The following is a 16,060-nucleotide window of genomic DNA, read 5'->3' on the forward strand; positions in this document are numbered from 1 at the left end:
GCGAATGTTAGTTACAAATGATAAGCGTTGAAAATGATAAGCGGGAAGAATAAAGAGTAAAATAATTAATGACGCCCAATGTGGGAATCGAACCCACTACAGGAAACTGGCTCGGGTTGACATTGCCATTAAGAATGAATGGGGAAATAAAAGGCACAAATTTGCTAATTACTTAAAAACGGTAAATGTTATGAACGCGAAAAATACTGGCAAGCTTGCCATGAATTTTTGGAACGTGTGAAAGGTTGAACGAGGTGAATCGGTTGAAGCATATGGGAGTAGTTGGATGTCAAAAAAGTGGGAGGAATAAGTTGTTTAATAAAAATAATAACTAGAATTGCAATTTCGGAAGAAATTGCGTGTGAAGGCGAAGGCAGATGTTAATTTACAAACGTCAAGCGTTAAAAATGATGAGCGGGAAGAATGAAAAGGGCAAGAAATAATTGTGAAATAAATGGGAAAATGTTACAAATACATGTTACAAAAAGGTACAAATGATAAGCGTTAAAAATGAAATGTTACAAATGTTACAAAAAAGGTACAAATGATAAGCGTTGAAAATGATAAGGGGAAGAATGAAGGGTAAAATAATTTATGACGCCCAATGTGGGAATCGAACCCACTACAGGACACTGGCTCGGGTTGACATTGCCATTGTGTTTCCGACTGAGCTAATGAGGCTTCTTCCTTCATGCTGGTTGAATCTGGTTAATGTAATGAATGTGTTTGTTGAATGCGAATGCGTAATCAAAGTGGTGGAAATTGCTTAATGTAATGAATGTTGAATGCGAATGACAAAAGTTACAAATGATAACCGTTGAAAATGATAACCGGGAAGGATAAAGAGTAAAATAAATAATGACGCCCAATGTGGGAATCGAACTGACGCGGGTTTTGATACCACTCGGGAAAGATGCTCGTGTACTGGAATCACTTGTGTTTCCCACGAGCTAATTGTGTCCCTGTCTACATACTGGTTGAAATTGGTTAATGTAATGAATGTGTTTGTTGAATGCGAATACGTAATCAAAGTGGTGGAAATTGCTTAATGTAATGAATGTTGAATGCGAATGTTAGTTACAAATGATAAGCGTTGAAAATGATAAGCGGGAAGAATAAAGAGTAAAATAATTAATGACGCCCAATGTGGGAATCGAACCCACTACAGGAAACTGGCTCGGGTTGACATTGCCATTAAGAATGAATGGGGAAATAAAAGGCACAAATTTGCTAATTACTTAGAAACGGTAAATGTTATGAACGCGAAAAATACTGGCAAGCTTGCCATGAATTTTTGGAACGTGTGAAAGTTTAAACGAGGTGAATCGGTTGAAGCATGTGGGAGTAGTTAGATGTCAAAAAAGTGGGAGGAATAAGTTGTTTAATAATAAAGTACAATATCAATGTGTGAAGGCCTTCGCCTTCACACAATAACTAGAATTGCAATTTCGGAAGAAATTGCGTGTGAAGGCGAAGGCAGATGTTAATTTACAAACGTTAAGCGTTAAAAATGATGAGCGGGAAGAATAGAAAGGGAAAATAAATTATTGTGAAATGAATGGGAAAATGTTACAAACACATGTTACAAAAAGGTACAAATGCACATGTACAAAAATGAAATGTTACAAATGTTACAAAAAAGGTACAAATGATAAGGGGGAAGAATAAAGAGCAAAATAATTTATGACGCCCAAAGTGGGAATCGAACCCACTACAGGAAACTGGCGCGGGTTGACATTGCCATTGTGTTTCCAACTGAGCTAATAAGGCTCCTTTCTCAGTAACGGTTGAATGTGGTTAATATAATGAATGTGTTTGTTGAATGCGAATGCGTAATTAAAGTGGTGGAAATTGCTTAATGTAATGAATGTTGAATGCGAATGACAAAAGTTACAAATGATAACCGTTGAAAATGATAACCGGGAAGGATAAAGAGTAAAATAAATAATGACGCCCAATGTGGGAATCGAACTGACGCGGGTTTTGATACCACTCGGGAATGATGCTCGTGTACTGGAATCACTTGTGTTTCCCACGAGCTAATTGAGTCCCTTACTATGCTGAGGTTGAAATTGGTTAATGTAATGAATGTGTTTGTTGAATGCGAATACATAATCAAAGTGGTGGAAATTGCTTAATGTAATGAAAGTTGAATGCGAATGTTAGTTACAAATGATAAGCGTTGAAAATGATAAGCGGGAAGAATAAAGAGTAAAATAATTAATGACGCCCAATGTGGGAATCGAACCCACTACAGGAAACTGGCTCGGGTTGACATTGCCATTAAGAATGAATGGGGAAATAAAAGGCACAAATTTGCTAATTACTTAAAAACGGTAAATGTTATGAACGCGAAAAATACTGGCAAGCTTGCCATGAATTTTTGGAACGTGTGAAAGGTTGAACGAGGTGAATCGGTTGAAGCATATGGGAGTAGTTGGATGTCAAAAAAGTGGGAGGAATAAGTTGTTTAATAAAAATAATAATAATAATAAAGTAGAATAACAATGTGTGAAGGCCTTCGCCTTCACACAATAATAAAGTAGAATAACAATGTGTGAAGGCCTTCGCCTTCACACAATAACAATGTGTGAAGGCCTTCGCCTTCACACAACTAGAATTGCAATTTCGGAAGAAATTGCGTGTGAAGGCGAAGGCAGATGTTAATTTACAAACGTCAAGCGTTAAAAATGATGAGCGGGAAGAATGAAAAGGGCAAGAAATAATTGTGAAATAAATGGGAAAATGTTACAAATACATGTTACAAAAAGGTACAAATGATAAGCGTTAAAAATGAAATGTTACAAATGTTACAAAAAAGGTACAAATGATAAGCGTTGAAAATGATAAGGGGAAGAATGAAGGGTAAAATAATTTATGACGCCCAATGTGGGAATCGAACCCACTACAGGACACGGGCTCGGGTTGACATTGCCATTGTGTTTCCGACTGAGCTAATGAGGCTTCTTCCTTCATGCTGGTTGAATCTGGTTAATGTAATGAATGTGTTTGTTGAATGCGAATGCGTAATCAAAGTGGTGGAAATTGCTTAATGTAATGAATGTTGAATGCGAATGACAAAAGTTACAAATGATAACCGTTGAAAATGATAACCGGGAAGGATAAAGAGTAAAATAAATAATGACGCCCAATGTGGGAATCGAACTGACGCGGGTTTTGATACCACTCGGGAAAGATGCTCGTGTACTGGAATCACTTGTGTTTCCCACGAGCTAATTGTGTCCCTGTCTACATACTGGTTGAAATTGGTTAATGTAATGAATGTGTTTGTTGAATGTGAATACGTAATCAAAGTGGTGGAAATTGCTTAATGTAATGAATGTTGAATGCGAATGTTAGTTACAAATGATAAACGTTGAAAATGATAAGCGGGAAGAATAAAGAGTAAAATAATTAATGACGCCCAATGTGGGAATCGAACCCACTACAGGAAACTGGCTCGGGTTGACATTGCCATTAAGAATGAATGGGGAAATAAATGCACAAATTTGCTAATTACTTAAAAACGGTAAATGTTATGAAGGGAAAAAAAGGTGGCAAGGTTGCCATGAATTTTTGGAACGTGTGAAAGTTTGAACGAGGTGAATTGGTTGAAGCATGTGGGAGTAGTTGGATGTCAAAAAAGTGGGAGGAATAAGTTGTTTAATAATAATAAAGTAGAATATTAATGTGTGAAGGCCTTCGCCTTCACACAATAAAGTAGAATAACAATGTGTGAAGGCCTTCGCCTTCACACAATAAAGTAGAATAACAATGTGTGAAGGCCTTCGCCTTCACACAATAATAAAGTAGAATAACAATGTGTGAAGGCCTTCGCCTTCACACAATAACAATGTGTGAAGGCCTTCGCCTTCACACAATAAAGTAGAATAACAATGTGTGAAGGCCTTCGCCTTCACACAATAATAAAGGACAGGAATAACAATAGTGTGAAGGTCTTCACCTTCACACTAACTAGAATTTGCAATTCCTGAAGGAATTGCGTGTGAAGGTGAAGAAGTTGAATAAATATTTAAGGAATGTTGCAGAATGATGTTGAAACGAGTTGAATCGGTTGAAAAATGTAGAAATGAGAAGGGAAAAAGGAACTGGGTGTGAATTTCAAAATAAAAGATGTGAAATTTTTGGTAAGTTGTGGAATAGGAAAAAAAATGATGAACAGTTGAAAGTTGGAATGGGTTGAATCGGTTGAAAAATGTAGAAATGAGAAGGGAAAAAGGAAATGGGTGTGAATTTCAAAATAAAAGACGTGAAGTTTTGGTAAGTGGGAAGTTGTGGAATAGGTAGAAAAATGATGAACAGTTGAAAGTTGGAATGGGTTGAATCGGTTGAAAAATGTAGAAATGAGAAGGGAAAAATGAAATATTGGCGAATTGGGTGTGGATTTCAAAATAAAAGATGTGAAGTTTTTGGTAAGTGGGAAGTTGTGGAATAGGTAGAAATATGATGAACAATTGTTGTTAGAAAAGTAAACATGTAACATTTATTCAATCACACATTCAATTAATTTCAACCATTCAATAAATTTCAACAATTCATTCAATTATGCATCATTCATTCATTCATTCATTCATTCATTCATACATACATACATACATACATACATACATACATACATACATACATACATTCATACATTCATTCATGCATGCATTCATTCACACATTCGATCTTAGTCACGTCACCCTGCACACGAGTGACAATAATGGGCATCCCATCTTGTGGGATATGGGGGGGCTGGCTGAAAGTTTTTAGCCAGATATCCAGCTTGATGCTTGTGACTTCTCCCAAATCCGAGACAACCTCCACCACCTCTTCCCCATAGAGGATACCAACGACCGTGACGATGAGGCTGGAGTTGCAGGCCTGTTGAATAAAATAAAAAGCAAATTAGTTTTTATGAATGGAAAACAACGTTTACCAAAGGCTAATCATGCCTCCAAAAAAAGCAAGTGGGAGCAGTAAAGCCATCCTAAAACACAAAGACAATGCGACAGTGAGCGCCTGGCGCGCTGCGGGCGGTTGCGCGATCGGACCAAATTAAGCTCCCTGCGCACTGAGGTACACTTCAATTTTGGAAAGTACATTAGGACGTTACAAATCATTTCTAAATTTCAGCGACGACTCTGTCACAATAATGCAACCAGCGCGGAGCAGTTGCGCGGTCGGCAGCGGGCTACGGTTACGCGCTGGGCGGAAGGCTGCAATTGCAACTGCAAAAATGAGCAAAAAAAATAATAAGCAAGCACCTTTTCAATTCCACTGCTATGAAGCCATTTACTAACCGTTATATCTGTGTATATAGTGGAGTGGAGCATTACTCCAGAATCGGTCACCCGGGCACTCAGGTGGGTGAAGAGGAAGGAACCCCCTACTTTCAACTCCATGAGATTCGCCTCCCGCCAAAGGCCAATTTTGACAGTGGCATCATCCTGCGGTAGTTTAAAAAAAGTATGTGTGCAAAGTGCTACAACAGGGGAAGTACAAATGGCTACTTACCTTTTTAAGTGTCAAATGCCGAAAAGGCGCAAGGTGGTTCCCCCTTTGGCGCACCATGCGGATTGGACGCATCTAAAGTGAACCAAATTGATATCACAATTAGAATAATTATGTTTGACAATGAGCGTGTCATGTGTCAGTGTACACAACCTTAACGATGACAAAAAAAAAATAAAAAATTGGTACCTTAGTACTAAACAGAGGATTTCAATGATATTGTGTGTGTGTGCGTGCGTGTGGGTCGGTGGGTGGGTGGGTCGGTTGGTTGGTTGGCTTTGCATACGCATGCATGTACATTATTGCACATGCATCATGTCTTCACAGGTGTACACAAATACATGTGTGTATATGTGCATTTGTGGGTGCAGGTGACTTACATCTGTAATTATGCCATCCAGTGACACCATCTCGTCAGGTAGTTTTTTCACTACTTCCTGCGGAGATGATGACACTGAGTTGGGGTAGACCAGGGCCCTGGCCTCTTCCTCCAACTGTGGGCTGGTCTGCACTTCCGCCCCGATGAAGATCTTGGAGCCGGGTTTAGTGAGGAGCAAAACGCCCCGTTCGTCGACACCAAAGTTTAAAAATATGTAACTGTTGCCCTCTGTGACAAGGGCTGCCAAGTGTTCAAACAGAACGACTTGATAGGCTTTCTTGCCGTCACAGAGGGCAACAGTTACATTATTATGCTGTCCTTGCATGGACAAGGTGCCATCCGCACCACAAATCCAGCTCCGCGCTCGAACAGCACTCCTTATAGCAACGGCTTTAGCAGCAATCATTTTTGTCGCCATTCTGAAAGAGAAAAAAAAGAGATAAATTGACTTGTTTAGTTAGTAGATGGCAAATGGCAAATTATTCATTTAATAATAAATATTATAATACATCTGACTGACTTTGAGATTATTTTATTAGCGACACAAGATATCATTACCATATTCAAATTGGATAAAAATAAATGGATACCACGTATAATAAAAAAAACAACAATTATTTAAATGTTATACTGAAAAAAGAAAGAGTTTGCCAGCAATGATTTTAACATCCACCAGATGTCACTGCAGAGTGCCAAAGTCAATAGTTCATTGGTGTGGAGCATATCAAGACTGCTACAAATTAACGCTGGGCAATGAATACTACTGATCTTACTCGGTCAGTGCATATCAGTGGTTACAGTTACAATGTCATCTGCTATATAAATTTGGAAGCACATTTCATAATGGCGCCTGTGCGTTTTTTGGGGGGGCTAACCTAAAACAAAGATTTTAATAAAAGAACACCGTAAACCATTTTTATCCATTTGCGTGTGGCGACTACGAGGTGTCGTCTGAAATAAATGAATTACGCGTCGTGTATCTTTCCAGAAATGTCGTTACTCCGTAACGCAAAGTGCAAGCATCATGCGTCCATCTTGTTAGATGGCAAATGCACACGGCGGACGATAGTGTATAATACTTAAACGCAAGAGCAATAAAATGGGGAATCCTCCGTCATAAATAGGAACGCAAAACAAACATGTATTTTCGACTGACTAGTTAATTAATAATTACAAGTTCATTTGCTATATGCGCATTTCGTAATGGCGGCCTTCCTTTTTTTTTTTTTTTTGCTCGACGCAAACCAAAGATGTGGTCACTGAAAATACAATACTTGTGCCGCGAATAATGTTCACGTTCATCAACCGATGGAATTAATCCATACTAAATTCACCGAGAAACAACTCCGCAAAAGTCCGTCGTGAGAACAGGAGACTATTTTTTTCTATATGTACAGTTAATGAGTAATAACATGTAATAGTACAGTAATAGAACTGTGACGATCGTAATTAGAAGTGGGGAAGTGCTACTTTCCCCACTAACGCAACAATCCTGGTTAAAATGTAAGTATATACTTAGGGGTTTAAATTAAGTTGAGGAAATCTCGGCTTTCCACTTACCTATCTCGTCTTCAAGTTGATAATGAGACCGTGTAAAGTCCCTCCCGACTTTTCGGCGGCGCGAAAGGTCGGCGCGAAAGGTCTGAGCGAAATCTGAAAAGAGAGGGTAACTTTTAGTCGTAGCGTCAAAACTTTAGTACATACAGAAAAAAAACACTGAGACCGGAACACATCGCTCTAAATTCGTGTGAAATATGATTACACAATTGAGTGAACATGTGCATGTTTATATTTACGTGGACTCAACGCTTTTAGAGCCCCCCCCCCCTTAAAAGGTGAAAAATGGTAGCGTCCACTTTAAGTAGAGACAGAAAAAGACGTCCCCGTAAAATCACGCGATACGTGACGATACGATTGAGTGGCGATATTTCAGTATATTTAAAATATGATCATGATAGTAATAAAATAGCCTTACAGTAATGGTAATAACTATAATCGCCACGGTTTATGAGGTTTCCGATTTGTTTTCAAAGTATTTCAATGCAACGTGATCAGTACAATCGCGAAGATAAAATAATGGACACTATATCAACTTATAGAATGTACATACAAGACAACATACATACAAGACAACATAACAATAAACTATGATCACAAGACAATATATTAATAAACTTTCAATAATTGTCTCATTTCCCCAAAAACAACCCACTTCCCCCCTGATGCATGCATTGGCTGATGAATAATGATAACATCACATTAAAATATTTAGTGAGTAGTGTGAAAGTAATGAATGAACATGCAGAGTTAAAATCAAAAATAAGTATTTAATTACAGTTTCATATCAACACAGAAAAGACCTATTTTCTATTAAAGAAAGAATTAAATAAATGTCAATTATGAATAATGTCATTCAAAACAGGTTATTTTATACGACAAATCACAACATAAGTTGTCAACATACACTTTACACTTTTCCTTCTAAACAAGAAGGAAAAAAAACAGTTGCATGGTGCTTTTTGGAACCAAAATACAGCATGAGATTAGTTGTTTTGGGCAGAATGGAATATATAATGCGTGAAATCTTATAAATAATAAAAAAAATAGATAAAATGTTTAACTGACTCAATAAATACTGAACATACAAAATGACAAACAAGAACGTATACATTGGACTGGACTTGTATGTGATGAAATGAACATGCACATATTGGAAACACAAAACTTAATAAACAAAATTTAAGGCAAAGAAATATAGAAAGGCCAATAAATCAATCAATCAATCAATAAATCAATAAATCAATCAATCAATCAATCAATCAATCAATCAATCAATCAATCAATCAATCAATCAATCAATCAATAAATAAATAAATAAATAAATAAATAAATAAATAAATAAATAAATAAATAAATGAATGAATGAATGAGAACAGAAAACAGACTATAGTATGAGGCCTCGCAGAGGGACAGCTTCCGACAGTTAAAGGCTAAGGTGTTCTCTGTCTGCATGACTGGATGCATGTAGAACCACAGGCAAGACCCAGGAACATACTAGAGGAACATGAAAGAGGTGTTGAGGAGAAGGGGTAAAATTAAAGAGTGCTTCCTGACAATTTTCCTTGTTGGCTACTCACAGATGAAGCAGGAGAAGTCATGTGTGTTTGGGAGTTTGTGTTCCATGATGCAGGCCTCCCTTGTACAAGTCTTCTTGAAATGCGTGGCTCTCGCTGTGCTACAACATAATATGTTAATCAATTCATGTTGAGGAGAAGCGGTAAAATTAAAAAGTGGTTCCTGACAAATTTCCTCTTTGCCTACTCACAGAAGAATCAGGAGAAGTCATGTGTGTTTGGGAGTTTGTGTTCCATGATGCAGGCCTCCCTTGTACAAGTCTTCTTGAAATGCGTGGATCTCGCTGTGCTGCAACATAATATGTTAATCAATTCATGTTGAGGAGAAGCGGTAAAATTAAAGAGCGCTTCCTGACAAATTACCGTCTTGGCTACTCACAGAAGAAGCAGGAGAAGTCATGTGTGTTTGGGAGTTTGTGTTCCATGATGCAGGCCTCCCTTGTACAGGTGTTCTTGAAACTGTTGCCCTCTGTGACGACAAGAAAGCCTGTAAAGTAGTTCTGTTTGGTCTGTTAGGTGGGTTCTCATCAAAAAAACATTGAGTTTCTACACTTACATTACAATAAAGTAATATGTCATGGCTACCTCTGGCATCGATTCTGGGATGAGCTTCTTCTTATCGTGGCTACAAGGCAGTTAGTTACAGGCTTGGCTAGATGTGGTTGAGCCACAGCTGAACACATTTCTGTCCCTTCTCGTTAAACTCTGCTAAATTCGATGCTGTGCAGGGATGTTCCAGCAGGGGCACATGAGGAGGTGTTGCATGGTCTGTGGTTCAGTGCCACAGTCACACTCGCTGTTCCGATCCTCCAGATGTCCCCATTTGGCGAGAGTGACTTTTGCACGTCCAACACCAGATCTTAGTCTATTTAGGCATTTCCACGTTGCATACATAGTTGGTGTCTGCTCCTGGGGTCATTGCCTCGCTTGCTTTAAGCTCCATTGTAGTTTCTGGTGGAAGATTGTCAAGTCTTTCTTCCCGCCGAGTGACTCTTTCACTGCCTGTGTTCGGCGTTCTGAGGGGTGGGACACTTTTCAGAAAACTTTTCCTGGACTTAAGGCGGCATTTGGCTGGTACATGGCCGAAGAGAGGATGTCTTTGGTCAGTGGACTGTGGATGAGCTGCTTTCGCCACATAAAATGAACTGTTAAAATACAGAAGAGTGAAATAGCAGCATTTAGTGTCTTTTGAAAGAAAGATAAAACATGTCTAATGATGAGAAACTTACCTCGTCTGTTTTCTGTTGTCGCCTCACGATTATGACGTAGAAAAAATATAATACATAAAAAAATGAAGTAATTAATGTGAAAAACAATTCAAAAAAAAAAGTTTAAAAGGCCTTTCTATAACTAAAATCAGAAATAAAAACATGTAAAACGTTAAAAAGTCTCCCCTTAACTCGTCTAAGATAGTTTAAAAAATGTAAAAGTTTCAAAAGTTAAAAATTTGGAAAGTGAAACATTTTAAGTTAAAAGTTTAAAAAGTTAAAAATGTTACAAGAGTTAAAAATTTAGAAAGTGAGCATTTTAAGTTAAAAGTTTAAAAAGTTAAAAATGTTACAAGAGTTAAAAATTTAGAAAGTGAGCATTTTAAGTTAAAAGTTTAAAAAGTTAAAAATGTTACAAGTTAAAAAGTTAAATCAACTTGAGTTAAGGGAAGACTTTTTGAAAGCTAATTAAAAAGTCTAAAAAGTTTAAAATTTTAAAAAGTTACATCAAGTTAAGGGAAGGCTTGTAGAGAATTTCAAAAGCCTTGGCCTTCCCTTAACTGAACTTGAGTCCACAACAACCCCCATTCCATCTCAACATACAGGCCCATCTCAACTTACCACCACAGACATGAGTTCAGCTACATCAACTGTCCTTGTCTTTACATGTATGACCACCTTTACTCATGATACTTTTTAATGACAGTTTCATGTAAGGCTTTACTCACGGTTTGTTTCCATTTATCACTCTTCTATGATTTGCCTGGGACCATTTAAAAATGATAAAAGTGAATCCAAGTTAAAAAGGCCACTCCTCTCCGTCTCCCCTTCACTCACTCTGAAGCATGTTTCTCGCGTCAAGCAAACCTTTGCCATCGATAAGTATTTTCCAATTCGATGTTTTCTCCATTTGTAATGCCAGCCAGGCAACAGGTTTATTGCTAGCATCATGCACAAACCTCAGTGTCCAAAATAGGGGTGGATTTCATTGCCACCAATTTATATTATCAGTATAAAGCTGCTTTTCCAGCTATCGCTATCCACATGGGTTGGTAGTTATTTTCTATGTGGAAATTGTGAGGCTAATGGCAACATTACGTTTACCATTCTGAGCCCCAGATCCCATTTCATCTCTAGTCAACAAATCACCCACCACATCCCACCACTAATATTATACACTTACGCCATTCGACGTCTGTCCTCGTTGTTTTTCCAACTACTGAAAAACATGATATAGATTTGACTTACCTTTCACTGGTCAAAACACAGAAAACAGGATTGTGATAGCTGTTGTATGTTCGCACGGAACCTGAATAAAGAGCACAGAGGTCGAGAGAAAGAAAAAGAGGTCAAGTAATGAGCACTTCCACTCTGGATCCCATCTCTCCTCAAGTCAACAAATCACCCACCGCATCCCACCACTATTATTATACACTTACGACACCGTTGACGTTTCGATTTCCATCCTTGTTGTTTTAGAAAATGCTGATTTAGCTGTGACTTACCTTTCACTGGTCAAAACACAGAAAACAGGATTGTGATAGCTGTAGTACGTTTGCAGGACACCTGAATGAAGGGCACACTGAGGTCGAGAGACAAAAATGAGGTCAAGCAATGTGTTTTTGTCAGTGGTAGCAGTGGCTATGAGTTGCGTGTAGCCTTTCGAGCGGAACAAATCAAGAATGGGCTTGAATGAGGCAGATAGCATATCTTCATTAAAATCTCCACATACCAAGATCTGATGATGCTCCATTACTTCAAGGTACCGCAAGAGATTTCCCAAGCTTGGCAGAAAAGTGCGCAGACTGTTGCCTGGAGGCCTGTAAACGGCAGCAATCAACACATTGAGGGGATCTTCAAGTTTCACCACAACAAATTCAATGTCGGTCACACCCTGAACGTATTTCTTTTCCTGGGCCGCGATGTGACTTTTGACACAAATACCTACGCCGCCACCACGTTTTGTCGCCAAGTCAGGACAGTTTGTGTAAGAATCACTTCGGTTCCTGCAAAACATCGTGTAGCCTTCCAAGCAAGCACGTCCATCGGCCACTGATCCTTGGAGGTGTGTCTCTGTGAAGCACAAAACATCAGCGAAAAGCAGTTCGTGATGAGACACGATATCTTGCACGTGACAAGACAGCCCTTCGGTGTTATGATGGACGACAACCAGGTGATTTGCCCGATCTACCGACGGCATCACGTGAAGGAGGGGCATGACGCTCTCCAAAGAATCCTCTGCCATCTCAGCAAGAGCAGCAGTGATTTGTGGATTTGCATGAAGCCTTCTCTCATCCATATGCAGAATATGCAGACCACTGAGCGAAGTCACTCTACTCAGAGCTACGTACCCCATGCCGTGTTCGAAAACACCTTTCAGCGAGACTGCAGCCTGTGACGTTGTCATGCCTTGTACCTTGTGGATCGTGCAGGCAAAAGCAAGCTTGATGGGAAACTGTCGGCGCGTCACTCCAGCCTTGTTCAGCTTCTCCTCCAGTCTGTCAATGTACACGGGGTTAGCAGCACGCGCTGTGTTACTCACATGATCGAGTTCCAACCCAAGTTTCTGGACACGGGCTTCATTTGGATAGTTCACCAATTTGACAACTTTTGCAAACATCCCGTTGCACAGACCTGATTGAACATCAACGTTCCGTGTGATCATAACACGAGCACCCAGGGCAACTTTGATGGAGTCCGGGAGCTCATTCTTAGCGCCTTGCACAGGGGAAGCTTGCCTTGCCATTCTGCCAGTTCCTTTGTCTTTCTTGTAGTCATCCGCGTCAATCTGCACAATGTCCTTATGAAGCAGTTCCAGCATCGCAGAGTTATGGCCATCCACCTGTTTATTGGTGGCAAAAACATGCAGAATATGCTTTGGACACATTTCTGGGGAAGTGTACCTCGTGGCAAGGAGAGCTCTGTCCATTTCCGACAGTTCATCTGACTTTTCTTTGACGCGGAGTCAGTTCAGCAGTTCGGCAAAGGCGACATCGTCTTTCTGCCTCATGATGGCGGTGAGCGTGATCTTTTTGAAGTCGTCACGCCAGTGGTCCAGCCGCGTAGGATCGTACACGCACAGAGGTTTGGACTGTCTCACGGGAGGGAGCTGAAAGAAATCTCCAACAGCAAGAACAGACATGCCACCGAAAGGTAAATTAATTCCTTTGATTTGTTTCAACCTGGCATTCACGTAGGCGAAGAGGTCTTTCGACACCATGGAAATCTCATCGATGATGAGTATTTCGGCGATGGACAGCTCGGCTCGGACTTCGTCCAGTTTATTGCCCAGCCCGTGGTACGGGGGTTTGAGACTTCTCGGCAGTTTGAGTAGACAATGCAACGTTGCCCCGGAAATGTTGAACGCCGCCGTGCCAGTGAAAGCTGCGAGAACAACCGTTTGCTTGGAAATGTCGGCCTCCTCAGCCAGTCGTGGTAGTCTTTGCAGTATTTTGGTAGCGTCAGCGTGGATACACTTGATGAGATGAGATTTGCCGGTCCCGGCGCCACCATTGATGTGGTAGAAGAACTGCTCAATGGGCTTTGAGCTACACACACGTTTTATGCACCAATCTCTGACGTTGTAGAAGACGGACGCTTGCTTTTGGTTCAGGTTACGGTACATGTCGCGTAACACCGCGGGATCGATGGCAGCAGGCTCTGTCACGATGGACATTTGCGTTGTTTTGGACCTGACGTTATAGTCCGGGACATTTTCCTCCACGTTGTCGTTCGGTTCATCTCTCGCGTTCATTTCCTCAACGCATTCGAGTCTTTGCAACTCACTCTCGGGAGCCAGGTGGCACCATTCGTTTATGACGAGCCCACTCTCCTCCACCTCTTGGATGGCGTTGTCAATGTCTCGACTGTATTTCTCATACCTTTCTCTGTTCCTTCTGACAATTTGGCACACGCGCTCCACAGAGTCGTTATACGGTAACTGCACACAGGCGTTATCATGAAACAACTGATAGGAAGGACAGCGTTCAGATTTTAATTGGCAATCAGCACGATGAGGCAGGTACAGCTTGAGCAAGCAGCAGTAATATTCCTCCGGATTCTTTTGTTCAGAGTATTTGCAGTATTTGATGACCGCATGTTTTTCTGTTCTTTTCTGGACAAAGCCCATGTCGTTCAGCAGAGGCAAAACATTCTTACCTTTGGCTTGTTTGCCATAAACAATTCTGCACATTGATGCAAAATCAGCCAAGCACATGACTTCGAATTCCTCTGTTTGAGGTCTGGATTTGTATTTTTCCGGCAGGCCAGTCATCCACACTTCATGAGATTCCTGCGTTTTGCCCTCAAGGAGCGAGAGAGGATAACTCATTTTCAGCGCATTGTCACTCGTTTGTACAAATACCACCATGCGGGAGGACTGTTTCATATGCAAGCCGCACGCACGTGCGACGCATTCCTGAGCACTCACTTCTCTTTTCTTGGAGTACGCTTGCATAATTTGCTTCATTTCATCGCTCTCGTTGACATTTGCGCAGCGGGAGTTTTCAATGACCGATTTCAGGTATTGGCTCAGACCGTGTTCAGCCTTGCTGATGTAGCTGCAGATGTATGCGATGCAAGAGTAGGCATTCAGGATGTATTGGATGTCCAGGTTTCCATCCCAGGCAAGAAGCAAATGGCGGTTGTAGTTGTTGACCCAGCAGTCTTTCGGTTCTCGCTTAAGCACGACAGAACTCGACGAGGCCGTCATGCGCAAACAGTTCATGTACTCGTCACCGGTGAGCTTACATTTAGCCAGTAGCTGAGGCAAAGTCAGGCATGCCGTTTCAGGCTCATTCAGCAGATTTAGCACGGGAACAAGCTTGGCATTCGACGCCAAGCGATCATCATTGCGTTGATCTCGATTGTCGTCGTCGACGGGCGCAGGTCTGACGATCATTGTTTCATCGCACGGTTGTTTGGGGAATCCAAAGCGGCAATTTGCACCTTGGTGTTTGACGCACGATTTGGAGTGACTTTTGCTGTGCATCTGAACCTCTGTGACCTTTTTGTATAATTCCGGTTCCTTCTGCGGGTCCGGCAGCTCAGCCGAGATGTAGCGAGACACAAAATGACAGATGGCTTCATCTGTGGCTTCCTCAAATACAGGGGCACCTCGAACCCAAATGAGGCAATGAATGTGAGGACTTCCTCTGTGTTGAAACTCCAGTCGGTAAAAGTAGTCGACGACCTCACCAATCGGTTGCGCCGGAGAGAGGATCAAATCTCTGAACAGAGCTTCCACACGCTTGTCAAACATGCGCATCGTCGTCACAGGATTGCTGCGTAGGATCTCACACTTGGTAGCCCAGTCAAGTTGGGCGAAATTCACTACTTCACCTTGTTGCGCTTTGATGGCGGTGATGACCTCTTCCCAACGCATTTCGGCAGCAGAAAATGTGCAAAAGAACGTGGGTGTGCCCAGCTGCCGGATCATAGCAAAAAGATCTTTGGTGGTTCTCTCCCAATAGGCCGGCGTACCTCTCAGCGGTGTCATGAATCGGACAGCATCTTTGCTGCGCACCAGTTTCTCAACTTCACGTTTGTCCTGAAGCATGGCATTGTTTATCCTTCGACCATCCCTGGTAAAAGGCTTACCTTTGCGCAGCTGTATTGTCATGCTCGACGTTGCCTGGTAAATTTCAGTCACAAACTGGGCAAAGAACAAGTAGTTGGTATCTCGAGCAAAGCGTTCATCCACACAACACAGACGCGTTTTGAAATATTTGCTTGGTGTGAGTTTAATTGCTCTCTCTTCATCGAGGGTGTTTTGACCAGTGGGAAACTGCACTGGAAAAGCCATGGCCTCAAGCTTGGGAGTC

General features: G+C 40.9%; 2 protein-coding genes and 1 long non-coding RNA gene across 5 annotated transcripts in view; 1 reads left to right on the forward strand and 2 right to left on the reverse strand.

The window, feature by feature from the left end:
- The window catches only part of LOC133151184 (oocyte zinc finger protein XlCOF8.4-like), a 35,116-nt gene extending 29,654 nt beyond the window's left edge, over window positions 1-5,462 (forward strand). The window contains exon 3 of the mRNA XM_061273988.1: window positions 5,327-5,462. Coding sequence (XP_061129972.1) covers window positions 5,327-5,462 — 136 coding nt within the window. The remainder of the gene's footprint in view (window positions 1-5,326) is intronic.
- Window positions 5,463-8,849: 3,387 nt separating this feature from the next.
- Window positions 8,850-9,615, reverse strand: LOC133152073 (uncharacterized). Of its 2 annotated transcripts, XR_009714051.1 has the most exons (4): window positions 9,587-9,615; window positions 9,410-9,499; window positions 9,034-9,126; window positions 8,850-8,950 (listed from the first exon to the last, which is right to left on the reverse strand). It is a non-coding gene; the product is annotated as an uncharacterized LOC133152073 (long non-coding RNA). The 2 variants fall into 2 exon arrangements; XR_009714050.1 differs by lacking the exons at window positions 9,410-9,499; window positions 9,587-9,615 and adding an exon at window positions 9,222-9,305 and having other exon boundaries at window positions 9,034-9,131.
- A 1,139-nt stretch (window positions 9,616-10,754) lies between these two features.
- On the reverse strand, window positions 10,755-13,199 carry LOC133152072 (uncharacterized). Of its 2 annotated transcripts, XM_061275604.1 has the most exons (3): window positions 13,142-13,199; window positions 12,977-13,080; window positions 10,755-12,736 (listed from the first exon to the last, which is right to left on the reverse strand). In XM_061275604.1, the coding sequence occupies exons 2-3, from the start codon at window positions 13,057-13,059 to the stop codon at window positions 11,740-11,742; spliced, it is 1,080 nt and encodes a 359-aa protein (XP_061131588.1). In that variant the 5' UTR covers window positions 13,060-13,080; window positions 13,142-13,199; the 3' UTR covers window positions 10,755-11,739. The 2 variants fall into 2 exon arrangements, with proteins under 2 accessions (XP_061131588.1, XP_061131587.1); XM_061275603.1 differs by lacking the exon at window positions 13,142-13,199 and having other exon boundaries at window positions 12,977-13,126.
- Between the last annotated feature and the right edge of the window lie 2,861 nt (window positions 13,200-16,060).

The sequence above is a fragment of the Syngnathus typhle genome, linkage group LG3 (genome assembly GCF_033458585.1).
Source record: "Syngnathus typhle isolate RoL2023-S1 ecotype Sweden linkage group LG3, RoL_Styp_1.0, whole genome shotgun sequence".
Taxonomy (NCBI): Eukaryota; Metazoa; Chordata; class Actinopteri; order Syngnathiformes; family Syngnathidae; genus Syngnathus; species Syngnathus typhle.